Source organism: Xenopus laevis, chromosome 2L (genome assembly GCF_017654675.1).
Source record: "Xenopus laevis strain J_2021 chromosome 2L, Xenopus_laevis_v10.1, whole genome shotgun sequence".
Lineage (NCBI taxonomy): Eukaryota > Metazoa > Chordata > Amphibia > Anura > Pipidae > Xenopus > Xenopus laevis.
Window position 1 is genome coordinate 115,162,223 of NC_054373.1, and position 14,139 is coordinate 115,176,361.

The 14,139-nt window shown below is 37.2% G+C and overlaps 1 protein-coding gene across 1 annotated transcript in view; it reads left to right on the forward strand.

Moving 5' to 3' along the window:
- Positions 1-9,384, forward strand: part of il18r1.1.L (interleukin 18 receptor 1, gene 1 L homeolog) — a 28,631-nt gene extending 19,247 nt beyond the window's left edge. The window contains exons 5-10 of the mRNA XM_018247077.2: positions 462-530; positions 1,098-1,281; positions 2,959-3,098; positions 3,664-3,825; positions 4,803-4,961; positions 8,440-9,384. Coding sequence (XP_018102566.1) covers positions 462-530; positions 1,098-1,281; positions 2,959-3,098; positions 3,664-3,825; positions 4,803-4,961; positions 8,440-8,771 — 1,046 coding nt within the window. The 3' untranslated portion in view covers positions 8,772-9,384. The remainder of the gene's footprint in view (positions 1-461; positions 531-1,097; positions 1,282-2,958; positions 3,099-3,663; positions 3,826-4,802; positions 4,962-8,439) is intronic.
- Positions 9,385-14,139: the final 4,755 nt, after the last annotated feature.

Consider the following 14,139-nt stretch of genomic DNA (forward strand, 5'->3'; position numbering starts at 1 on the left):
ATTGCACTGGTTTCTGTCAGGCCATGTAGTAGTTATCTGTATTAATTACTAATCAGTCTTATATTGTATATTGTGAGTCGGTCCCTAAGCTCAGTAAGTGACAGCAGCACAGAGCATGTGCAGTGAATCAGCAGAAAAGAAGATGAGGAGCTACTGGGGCATCTTTGGAGACACGGATCTTTTCTGCTAAAGGGCTGTGGTTACCTTGGGCTGGTACAGAAACCCAAAACATAATGTACAACATTTCTGGCTACTTCTTTAGTTAAGCTTTAGATCTCCTTTAAGCTTCACTAACGATATTGTTGTATGGGGCTCTGGAGGGCCCTAAGAGGTGCACTGCACCCCTTGTAGTTTTGCCACTGATTTTACCAAGATAAGAAAACAAACATTTGTTCTAAATTGTGTTTATAATTGAAGTTGACAGACATGTAATTATATGTCAAATACTCTGTTTCTTTCAGTGCCAAAAGAAAACATAAAACCATATTTGAAGGGTATTGGGAATGTAACAACTACTGATATTGAACTTGGTAAGCACTGATCATTTTCCCTCCAAACTCAGGATGCTAATGTGAAATGGATGTGTCACCGGCTTGCCCTGACCTCTGCTTGGTACTTGGTGTTTTTGAAGAAGTGGAGGGAGCAGTTGAGTAAAAAAGCAGAGCCGGAAATACATCCTTCACCAGTCACTAAAGAGTAACAGTTTCAATAATCAGATTCTGAAGGCAGGAAGAAAGCTTGTGAGGTTACTGGGACTATTAGGGGAGAGTACAATATGACAACTGGAGCATCTTACAGGAAATCTATTTACAGCAAATTTAACCACTTCAATAAGGGAGATTTAACAATGGAAAAACTTGCATTTCAAGTAGGGGGTAGCATCCGGATAGATATAATCAGTGGTTGAGCCAGAAGTGAATTAAAAGTTCAACTTTATTCGATCCATATAAAATGGTATGTACAAGCGGGCAGGGAGAGTGTAGCTTGACGCGCTTCGTGTCCAATACGTCACTTCATCAGAAGCTTCTGAAGAAATAAAATACAGTTCTATTTATTTTATTTTTTATATGCAGCTAATTGCCATTTTTAATTTATAGGTACAAATATCACTCTGCAATGTGAAGCATTTCTTGGGTACAATGACAGGCCCTTTGACGTGTCTATATTCTGGCTACAACTGAACAGCAGTAAAACGGAAAGTAAGCAGAAGGAACAATATGACTTTTTGGAATATTGCAGTAATAAAACATACAAAAAATGTTATACTCCCCAGAAAAAAGTGTAAGTCATTGTCATTTTTGAAACCAGTACTAAAACTGCTGCAATTAAGGGCAATACTGAAACTGAATAGCATGTAGGTAGTATACAGCATTTGGGACATAGGGTTTTCTGCATAGAGTTTTTATTACGTATTGTTTTTAGGTTCCAGTATAGCTGGATTCTTTTATCCCTCTAATTTTTTTTGGACTTTGGAATACAATGCCTAAAATGTACTGAAACTTTTTTAAAAAATTGGAATTATATTCTAATAACCATGCATTTATTTTGTGTTAGTTAACATCAATTACAAGTCATTGTACATACAGTATTTGTGGAAGTCTGTAAATACACTGTGAGGAATTGGAATCGGAATGACATTATTACATTTGGAACATAAAACAATGGGTTTACAGATAATAAACCCAATACCTGTACAGTACTGACATGCGTATTTCATGGCTGGTATTCTGAAAAAGAGAAATGGTACTGAATAGCATTGTAGCCAGATACGATCCTGAACACAATTTAAATGTTAATAATCAAAAAAACTAACTATTTTAAAATAGTAATTTCCAAAATTATGTAAAGCCTCTCTGATGTACCACATTCTGGCAGATCATAAGGACAAGGAAGGTAAGAGGTTGAGGTATTTGGAGATGCAGAACATGGGCTCTTTATATGGGCTCAGGGACATCATGGGTAAATCTAGTACAGGTATAGGACCTGTTATCCAAAATGCTTGGAACCTGGGGGTTTCCGGATAATGGGTCTGTCTGCAATTTGGATCTTCATACCTAAGTCTACTAGCAAATCATGTAAACATTAAGGGGCAAATTCACCAAGGGTCGAATATCGAGGGTTAATTAACCCTCGATATTCGACTAGGAATTAAAATCCTTCGACTTCGAATATCGAAGTCGAAGGATTTTAGCGCAAATAGTTTGATCGAACGATCGAAGGAATAATCGTTCGATCGTACGATTAAATCCTTTGAATCGAACGATTCGAAGGATTTTAATCCATCGATCGAAGGATTATCCTTTGATCAGAAAAAACTTGGAAAGCCTATGGGGACCTTCCCCATAGGCTAACATGGACTTCGGTAGCTTTTAGGTGGCGAACTAGGGGGTCGAAGTTTTTTCTTAAAGATATATCGAATGGTCGAATAGTCAAACGATTTTTAGTTCGAATCCTTCGATTCGAAGTCATAGTTGAAATCGAAGGTCGAAGTAGCCCATTCGATGGTCAAAGTAGCCCAAAAAACACTTTGAAATTCAACATTTTTTTTACTTCGAATCCTTCACTCGAAGTTAATGAATTGGCCCCTAAATAAACCCAATAGGCTGGTTTTGCTTCCAGTAAGGATTAATTATATATTAATTTGGATCAAGGTACTGTTTGATTATAATCATTGGGGGGTGCCTAACAATTTGGCACCCCCACCTACTGATTTTACTTTTACTTGCCCTTCCGGTCATACAATGCTTGAAATTATTTTATGCAGTTGGGATACAGGGATACTTCATCTTCATCTAGGACCTGGAAGAATTAACTGCAATTATATATGATCTAACATAGGCTAGATCATATAGAAGTGTCTTAAAAATGCAAAATAGAAAGGTTGCACCTATGAGTGTACATTGTACTTGCTGATTTGCAGTTTAACCACTGTCATATCTCTGTATTTACGATCCATAGGTATGCAGATGGAAGTTTTAGTGTCATCACTGTGCTACATATAATAAGTGCAAATGAATATGATGTTAAAAATCACTATAAATGTAAAATGGACACCACAACTGGAGGGGAATCCAGAGTATTTAGTCTCAGAATCAAAGGTAGGAATTGTGATAGAATTATGCTATAAGGAAATCTTCTATAAACTGTTATGCAAAATATTACCTCATTAGGTGGAGTTACGCAATGTCTCAAAGGATAACCACACAAACACCAGAAAAAGAAAATGACAGCTTTAATAAACTATAAAAACGTTTAATATCTGCAGTTGCAATTGGCCGTTTTCACGGCTCATTTTGATTTGTTTACAAATGGGCCCATGGGCTAATAAGAGTACACAAATTGGATGTAACATGGGAAGTGGGACAGTTGGAATGAATAACACTGCCACCTTCAGTGTAGAGCGGCAACTAGAAATGGGCCTTTATAAAGGAGACTTTGCATATGTAACAGATATTGTACATAGACGTGTCAGTGGCATATGGCAAAACAGTTGTTCACTGTACAATAAAATGTTTTCTACTTTAATTAACTAAGATAAAAGTCATTATTTTATACGTCCAGTGTATATTAAAATTACCAGTCATGTATATATTTTGCATCGTAAATGCAAAAGTTTGACTTTCACTTCATTTCTGTTTTTGTTTCATCTTGTTTTCCTAACAGAGAAACCTCAAGATATATCAAGGGGCGATTTTACAAAGTCTATAGTTGCAGCAGTTCTAAGTTCACTTTGCATTCTTTTGCTTGCTCTTTTGTGTGTTAAGTTTAGAATAGATATAGTTTTAATATGGCGAACCCTACAAGGAAAAGATGAGACCAATGGGGGTAAGTGTATTGCAACTATCATTTTGATACATGGTCATATTCTTAATTATAATGAAAGGCTGCAATTTTGGATGTAATTGCCATGTGTTTTACCCACAATAAACTCAATATGGTTGGTGTGAGAGTGACATGTGTGCCTAATTCTTTTTGCTCCTCTTCACTGTATCTAGTAATGCAGGGATCCCTGGAGCTACTGCCTAGTTTGGATGTGAATAAGTGCAGCAGTCCTCAGTTTGCAGCTATATGGACATGTGTTTTTCGTACAAGTGACTGCATGGCAATTTGCATATCTACCTGTGCTTGTGGTAGTGACCCCTTAGGAAACTTTGCTAACTAGAAATGACAGGTTAGCATTTGTAAGCAGAAGTTCACTGCTACATGTGTTCTCAACAGGTTTCATTCTTTAGTGGTGACAAGTAGATCGGACATTTGACCAATATCTGCCTTATGACAGCAGCAGTAGAAATGCCCACAGTTCAGTAGCTTTAGGGGTGCAAAGTCCTTTTGTCACTGTGTATTTAATGTGTTTTTTGTAGACTTGTATATTATTATATGTCATGTTTTAAGACTTTGATGTTGCCACTAGCTTCAATGGGCTGGGCCTCTATAACTTTACACAAGCTAAGGAGTAATATAAAGAACCAGTTTTATATTAAGTTTGGAAACATGACATGACATATTCAAAAATGATATTTGTGGGATAAAACAAAGACATTTAGAGCAGTGGCACAGTGTGGATGATCCACATTTCTCACCCTACATGGGTCTCATAGAGGCAGTTAGTGTTCTGATTTTTGAAAGTTCTTAAATATTTTTTTCCAAGCATTTACTTAAAAGTAACGTATGCTGTATTTTGCTTTGCAATACTTCTCATGATTAGCCAGGTTAGCCTAGGCTACTAATAAATAGTATTTTTTACTATATATTTGCCAAAAGCATAATATATAACCAATTTATGAGATGCTTTTTTGTTGTAGATGGAAAGCAGTATGATGCGTACTTATCATTTATGAGCAATCCAGCTGCTGAGGATGAAGAAGAAATGGAATTTGCCACTAAAACTCTCCCCACGGCTTTAGAAAATATCTTTGGTTATAAATTGTGCATTTTCGAAAGAGATGTTATTCCTGGAGGAGGTATGTTTACAGCTGTAATGCTATCAGGTAGCTCCCAATTTCCCAATTATTCTGTCAGCCTAAAGGAGGACGGGGAAGTGGTTCCCTGCAAGTTGTTATAATGGGTGCCTGTGATGATTTTCATTCATTCAGGTCATGGTATTTAGTGATAGGCGAATGTATTCGCCAGGCTTGAATTTGCGGCGAATTTCAGCATTTCGCTGCCGTCGAATACATTGGTGAAATTGCTGAAAAAATTTGCTGGCGTCAAAATATATTTGACGCCAGCGACAATTTTGACACCAACGACAATTCTAGGTGCCCATTAACTTTAATGGGTGGCAGAATTGTCGCCAGCATCGGAATTGTCGCCGGCGTCTAAAATATTTGGACGCCGGCGTCAAAATTCTCGTTTCCTGATTTTTTTCACCGTTTCACGAATTTTGCAGGGAAATTTGCGAATTTTCCAGCGAACCGGGAGAAATTTGCCCATCACTAATGATATTCCATTAACTAGTAAAATGTCTGCATCAAGCAACTAGACTTGAGATTTCTTGGAAACATTTAGGGGCAGATTCACTAAGCTCGAGTGAAGGATTCGAATGAAAAATACTTCGAATTTCGAAGTATTTTTTTGGTACTTCAACCATCGAATTGGTTAAATTAGTTCGAATTCGAACGAAATCGAACGAATCGAACGAAAAATCGTTTGCCCTTTAAAAAAAACTTCGACCCCCTACTTCGGCAGGTAAAACCTACCGAAGTCAATGTTAGCCTATGGGGAAGGTCCCCATAGGTTTGCTAACCTTTTTTTGATCGAAGGATTTTCCTTCGATCGTTGGATTAAAATCCTTCGAATCGTTCGATTCGAAGGATTTAATCGTTCGATCGAACGAAAAATCCTTCGATCGATCGAACGAAGGATTAGCGCTAAATCCTTCGACTTCGATATTCGAAGTCGAAGGATTTCAATTCGAGGGTCGAATTTCGAAGTATTTTTAACTTCGAAATTCGACCCATAGTGAATCTGCCCCTAAGTCACTAAACGAGTGCTTTTGGTTCAAAGCGAATTTGTAGCCAATTCCTCAGCATTTAAACTCTTAAAGGTAGTACAGTCGCAGACATGCAATCACAGTGGTTCCATTGAACTTATTCAGTTGGGTGTTAGCTGAAAATTACAAAATGTGAAATCATAATGGCATATTTTGGACCAAGAAGACAGATGGTTTCAAAGAGGCGTGAAGAAGCCCATTTATGCCAAACTTGTCATCACTTGTCAGCAACGTACAATGCCTCTTTGATATCCTTAACCCAGCTTCAGTCAGGTACATGGAAAATATTAAAAACTGCCTCAATGAGAATCCTGGACCCATTGTGAATGGATCACACATATGCAAGATTCAGTATTGATAGGTACAAGGTTATATAGGTACAAAGTTATAACATAAATTTGAGTTATAAACCAAGGGGCACATTTACTAAGGGTCGAATATCGAGGGTTAATAAACCCTCGAATTCAACCCTTGAGGTAAAATCCTTCTTCTTCGAATATCGAAAATAATTATTCAAAATGAATCAGTTACTAGTGCTGCTCCAGCAGAATTCTGCACTGAAATCCATTTCTCAAAAGAGCAAACAGATTTTTTTATATTCAATTTTGAAATCTGACATGGGGCTAGACATATTGTCAATTTCCCAGCTGCCCCAGTCATGTGACTTGTGCTCTGATAAACTTCAATCACTCTTTACTGCTGTACTGCAAGTTGGAGTGATCACCCCCTCCCTTCCCCCCCCCCAGCAGCCAAACAAAAGAACAATGGGAAGGTAACCAGATAACAGCTCCCTAACACAAAATAACAGCTGCCTGGTAGATCTAAGAACAACACTCAATAGTAAAAACCCATGTCCCACTGAGACACATTCAGTTACATTGAGAAGGAAAAACAGCAGCCTGCCAGAAAGCATTTTTCTCCTAAGGTGCAGGCACTAGTCACATGACCAGGGGCAGCTGGGAAATTGACAAAATGTCTAGCCCCATGTCAGATTTCAAAATTGAATATAAAAAAATCAGTTTGCTCTTGGATTTCAGTGCAGAATTCTGCTGGATTAGCACTATTAACTCATGTGTTTTGAAAAAATCGTCTTTCTGCTTCTTCTTTCTTCTTGCAGTTGCACATGTGCAGTAGAGTGAAAAGCCAAACTTTAACAAAAAAGCAGACTATTTTGTTTTACTGTGTATGCATCTGCTCTGGAACATTTGAAGAAAGAAGAAGCAGGAAAACTATTGCTCTGTGGTGCTCGTCCGGACCTGGGCAGTTTTCTCCTGATAGGTGCATCGACCCAGGGTGTCAGGTAAATAAATACAATCACTTGGGGGTGCCTTACTTTTGGCACCCCCAAGTAAAAATGCATCTCCTTCTCCTTTAACTGAAAGCAGTTCCATAATGAAGTGCTGGCCCTTTCTGAAAGCATAGGATCAGGCAAAATGGCCTAAGATGGCTGCCTACACATCAATATTACAACTTAAACTTTGTTTAAACTTGAGTGAATCATTTACAGTGTAAACAATGTATTTTAGAAATAAAAACGACACCATACAAATCATGACAGAATCCATTTAATTGACAAGGATGAGGGGATTACTGTGGATAAGAAGCTGTTTATCTCTAGGCAGTGGTGTGCAGTGACTACTAAAGCAAATAAAGTACAGTCTTGCATAAAAAAGGAAATGTGCAACTTGCCTGGTAGAAGGAATGGAAGAATTAGACTATAAGGAAAAGCTGTCAAGATAGGGGTTGTTTTCTGTGAAGAAAGGGTGCTTGCGAGGAGACATGATAAGTACTTTAGAGGGTATTATAGACAAATAGCAGGGGTCTTGTCTCACTTAGAAAAGATCAGCGAACAAGAGGCAATGCCTTGAGACTAGAGGAACAGAGCTTTCATTTGAATGCTGAGGACAGTGAGGTTGTGGAATGCACTGCTGTATGATGTTGTGATGGCAGATTTTATTAATGCCTTTAAGACAGGCTTGGATGATTTTCTTGAACAAACATAATATCCAAGGCTATAGTGTAAGTTTATATATATGTTTATGTATATGATATTATGTATATATATTTAAATATGTAATACATGTGCACTGGGGTTCATTTGGAGGGGTTGAACTTTTGATGTACTTTTGGATTTTTATTTTAAAGGAAGTGTCCCTTTCTAAGAAACCATACTAAAAAAGTTTATACGTGTAACAGTGTTTTTTTTATTTTATTTTAAACAGGAAATATAATTGCCAGTAACTTTGGCTGATAATGTTTTTTTTTTTATAAATTCTTTATTTATATCTTCGGCTAATAATGTTACATAGTTCTCATATATGATAATATACTGTACACAACTTTTAGGGGCTTGCACTCAGGAACTGCATCTTCATACCCACTGTTTCTAATCCAGCACTGAAATGTTTGTTGTATTTTTATGCTTTTGTTTTTCTCTTTATTTGCAGTTAAGGTTGATGACATACACTCATTTCTTGACAAAAGCAGAAGACTTATCATACTCTTCAGCAGAAACTACATTGCTGATAATGCTTTATACGAACTTGAGGCTGGACTGCACAAGGCAATGGTAGAACGAGAGATCAAAGTTATTTTAATTGAATGTACTCCTTTACACGAACTGAATGTTGTTCCAGAGTCCCTGCACTTACTCAAAACAAGCAACACTGTCAAATGGAAAGGCAACAAGTCTCGCCCTTTGAATTCTAGATTTTGGAAGAAAATTCAGTACTTGATGCCAGCAAAGCCTATTAATCATCAAATGTTGTTGAATGGTTAAAGGAAGGCTATCCTTAATAACTAGTACAGTTCAGCAGGGATGATATTATTACTCTGATTTTTTTTAAATGTTCTCTTTTAATATAAACTGTCCCAGTGTATATATAGTATTGTGAGGCAGAAAAAGTACTTCTAACTCTAGCTGCTTCACAAGAACAGTCCACAGGTCCATGGAAAACGTTTCCTCCTGATGCCATGTTTCTATTGGGCTGGTTACCATTGTTTGGTGAAACATAAAGGGTGGTATAATAAATAGTCTTAAGGTTGCTACTTGTCTTCTAACACTTCAGCATCTGATGGTTTTAAAACAAGCATTTGATTGGCAACTATGGGTTACTAGATTTGGCAAAAACATAAGAGTTATTAGTACATTACCCTAACTTTCAGCTACTGCATATTGTATCCTGACTGCTTGGGGATAATGATAAAGTTGTATACTTTTTTTTTCTTTTACTGCTTGTGGTTACAAATAAAGCTCATACCAAATTATGGTCAGAATCATGTGTTCACAAGAAAATAGCCAGGGGTAAAGAAATCAACCAAAAGTGACCTGTATTCAATAGGTAAAGTGTAAAGGTGCTACCGATGTGCTAATAAAAAGTTCTAAAGTTATAGAATTTGGGAAAAAAGGCTCTATCCTTATGCTATAGTCTTGGTGTTTGTGGGAGTTCAGTTCCAATACCCATATCATGTCCTTGGGAACTCGTCTGATTTCCCTGTAGTTACCAGCACTTGAAAGCTATATGGTTGTATCACAGTGTGCCTGCAAATTCCAGCTGTACTGTATATGCTTGAGTATAAGCCGAGTTTTTCAGCATCCAAAATGTGCTGAAAAAGTCTACCTCGGCTTATACTCGAGTCAGCGGGCAGTAGCTGAGATTGCAGTCACTTTTAATCATTCCTATACCAACAGTTCACTTGGGGAGAGACTGCAATATCACACAGCGCCCTCAGTTGGTTATATGAAAGAATAACAGTGCGCCCTCTGTTGGTTATATGAAAGAATAGCAGTGACTGCAATATCACACAACGCCATCTGTTGGTTATATGAAAGAATAACAGTGCGCCCTTTGTTGGTTATATGAAAGAATAACAGTGACTGCAATATCACACAGCACCATCTGTTGGTTATATGAAAGAATAACAGTGCACCCTCTGTTGGTTATATGAAAGAATAACAGTGACTGCAATATCACACAGCGCCATCTATTGGTTATATGAAAGAATAACAGTGCGCCCTCTGTTGGTTATATCAAAGAATAACAGTGACTGCAATATCACACAGCGCCATCTGTTGGTTATATGAAAGAAAAACAGTGCGTCCTCTGTTGGTTATATGAAAGAATAACAGTGACTGCAATATCACACAGCGCCCTCTGTTGGTTATATGAAAGAATAACAGTGACTGCAATATCACACAGCGCCCTCTGTTGGTTATATGAAAGAATAACAGTGCGCCCTCTGTTGGTTATATGAAAGAATAACAGTGACTGCAATATCACACAGCGCCATCTGTTGGTTATATTAAAGAATAACAGTGACTGCAATATCACACAGTGCCATCTGTTGGTTATATGAAAGAATAACAGTGTGCCCTCTGTTGGTTATATGAAAGAATAACAGTGACTGCAATATCACACAGCGCCCTCTGTTGGTTATATGAAGGATTAACAGTGATGGCAATATCACACAGCGCCCTTTGTTGGTTATATGAAAGATTAACAGTGATGGCAATATCACACAGCACCCTCTGCACATGGTAGTGGGACAGTGGGACAATGCACACAGTTATCCATTTGGCAATTCTCTGTCACCATCAACTTTGCAAAGAAGTCCGGTTGATCAATGGGGGGGTCGCTTTGGCGGAATGTGCGCTGCTGGGAGACAGGGCTGTAGTTGTGTCTAGGCTTATACTTGAGTCAATAACTTTTCCCAGTTTTCGTAGGTAAAATTAGGTACCTCGGCTTATACTCGGGTCGGCTTATACTCGAGTATATACGGTAAGCATAATATTACAGATTGGAGAAAAACAGCAGAACCATTTGTGTTTACCATTGTATGAAAACAAACTCTACAGATTTCATTACATTCAGTGTTTGCAATAGAGGTTGTACAGGATGTAAATAATCATCATTTACAGTGGAAAACAGTGGATCGGGGGTCTCAATAGCAGTTATGCCCCACCTCACTTAGAAGAACTGTGCCTAAACACAAAAACATATCTATATACCAACCCTTGTGGCTGCACAATTAGCTTAAAGATACCATACATAATTGTAATCATTTAATTAGAAAGAAATATATATCTATATCTATATATCTATGTATATATATATATATATATATATATATATATATATATATATATATATATATATATATATATATATATATATATATATATATATATATATATATATATATAGTGCACCTAAATTTCCCAGATACACAGAAGGCAGAATTTATCACATTACAGTACCTACAGCATTGTTGTACTCAAAAGTACCAGCATAGCTAAAGATTCTCCAAATCAGCAATTACCATAATCCAGCCAAAACTTCAGAGTTGAAATAGGGAGCAGTTTCCTCTTCCAGATTAAAGTGTTCCATGGCAGTATTGTAACTCCTTAGCGGTTTTCTTAGTTTTAAAAAAGAGGAATCGTCATGTGTTCTGTTTCTGTTCAATGCTGGAAAACTTTAGGTGGAGGTAGGTCTCAGTAGCTAAGTGTAAAAATTGTAGATTCAGTGCTTGTTTAGGAAATGTGAACAGTGGTTGTTCCAAAACAAAGCACCTGTAAAAGGAAAGTTGGTGACATTTGAGAAAATTGCTTTGCCTTTTTGTACTGTAGGTGGTGCAGAGCAGAGGCATATGAGGCCTTGCACCACTTTGATGGCCAGAGCACCAAGTGCAAACAGGTTGCTGCATGGGTTCCTTCAGGGATGAGAGCAAGAAGGGGGCAGGTCTGGGCCAGGATCACTCTGGGCTGTCAGCGGGTCCAGATGTTCCATTGCAGAGGAGTAGAGGGAGGCTTATCACTGAAGTATGCGTCCCCAATAAAGAGCCCACAGATGCGGGATCAGCAGAAACAACAGTGGGATTCACTCCAAAAAGGGTGGCTGACACAAAGGAGGCCAGATCACAGAATGTATATGCTCATGTTTATATGTATGTATATGCTCCCCACTGCTCCCCAACCCTAAGGGCCAGTAAGAAGCCAAAATAAAGGTGGAGACCCTACAAACAGATTTAGCCCCTTTCACCCACAATGAAGCAGATCCATATTGTTTGTCAATCTCTCTCGCCCTCTCACCAGTCATTCCCTAATACAAAGCTAGAGCTACTGTGTTATCTAAGGAGCAGCTGTGATTTTAAATTCCATTATGGAGTCTTGGTGCACTTGCTCTTGCCCTGCTTAAAGGAAAAACTCCATGGGTGGAGGGCAAATCATCCCATTTTAGAGCACAAACTGAAGTTATACACATTACTTTCAGACAAGTCACTATATTGGGGACCAAAGTGGGCACTATAACAATACAGATTGGGACTGTGTTGTGATAGACAAACTTAATCATTGTTTAATTTTTAACTAATCACCTTTCTCTAAGTAACCTTTCAATTGGCTTTAATTATTTTACAGTCTCTTAATTATTTGCTTTGTTCTTCTGACTCTTTCCAGCTTTCAAATGGGGTTCACTGACTCCATCTAAAAAAATGCTCTCTAAGGCTACACATTAAGGGGGTTATTAATTAAAATCTCAAAAAATCATTTTTTTCACTAGAATTTTTCTATTCTGCAAATACTATAAAGAATAAGAAATGAAGGTCAATTGAAAAGTTGCTTATAATTAATCCATGCAGTTTTGGTCTCTAGTCGTACCGGCAGATACATTAGATAGATTCAAGAAGGGGTTGGATGGATTCTTAGCCATCACAACGGCTAGTGTTCATCCAGTATGACCAAAGACACAAGTTATATTAACCTAATTATGAAATCAACAATACATACAACTATGGTAAATAGAGAAATTACAGAATGATGCCTTTGTTCTCATATTGTGGTGTCTAACAAGAAATCTGTTTAAAAATAGAAGTGAAAGTGAATGACTTCAGTAGGGAATTGGGATACAGGAACTTTTTTGGTAAAATAAATGGAAGAAGGTAATGGCATTATAATGGAATGAAATGCATGGCATTTTTTGTTTCAAACTGCCCTGTACCTTCATCTGTCTGCTGCATTCTGCTCTGCTCTATTCTGGTCCGTGCCTTCAATATGATCAATTAAATTACTAGTTGGAGGAAATGGCCAATGTAGTTACAGCTGAACTGTTGATACCCCCCCATACAAGGTTGATATATACTGTATATAGATTAATGCTTATACAATTGATCAGAATTTAATGGAATGCTATACATGTATTAGCTTGTGATCCACCACTCTTTGCATGTATTTATACCAAGCTAATTCTCACTTTCTACATTGTTTAAATTATTTAGTTCTCCTCTTGAGGTTATCTTTTACAGATCCATCTCATATTTTTGTGTCTCTTTTTTCAACAATGTGAATAGGAACCATATTTGCATGGAATTTTGATCCAATATAAAACAGTTTCATAAACTTTCGAGGTGAGAACATTGCTCTTCTCCCACAGCTCAAGGACTTCCTGGAAAATACAGTCGAATGTAGTCTCAGGGGGTTATTTACTAAAATCTGACTTTATCTCATAATAGTAATAAAAAAAGTTTAAATAAATGCATATGCCTGATTTTATATTATTTATTAATTAAAAAACAAAATTTAATTGGATCATGAAAAAAAAAAAGTTTTTATGGCTGGGCTTTTTGGAGCAAAACTCAATTTTTTTCGAAAAAAGAAAAACTAAACTTTTTAGAGATTTATTACACCATGATGCTGCAAAAAGCTTGAATCTGAAAATCCACCATCTCATACCTCTCCAGGTCCTGTATAAGTCAATGGAAGAGGTACATATTTCAATTTGAAGTTATGGTGGTCTGCACTGGGTATAGCCTGAAAATATGTCTTTTTCAGGGTTTTTGTGCAAAAACTTCCCAAAATGTATCTTTTCAAAAGAAAAGCCAGAAAAAATTGTACAATTCAGATTTTCTGGAATTTTTTACCGATCCGATTAAATTGAGTTCATTTATTAATACATAAGGCAAAATCAGGCATGGGAGTTTGGTCGAGGCTTTTTTATTGGGACAATGAGATAAATTCAGATTTTAGTAAATAACCTCCATGCTGTAAACCAGTTACAGTCTAGAAACCAAGAGCAATTTCTACAGCATTGATCTGTTAGGGGTTCCAAAAATGAGAAATAATGTATTTTATTATACTAAGACATGAAAGCCCA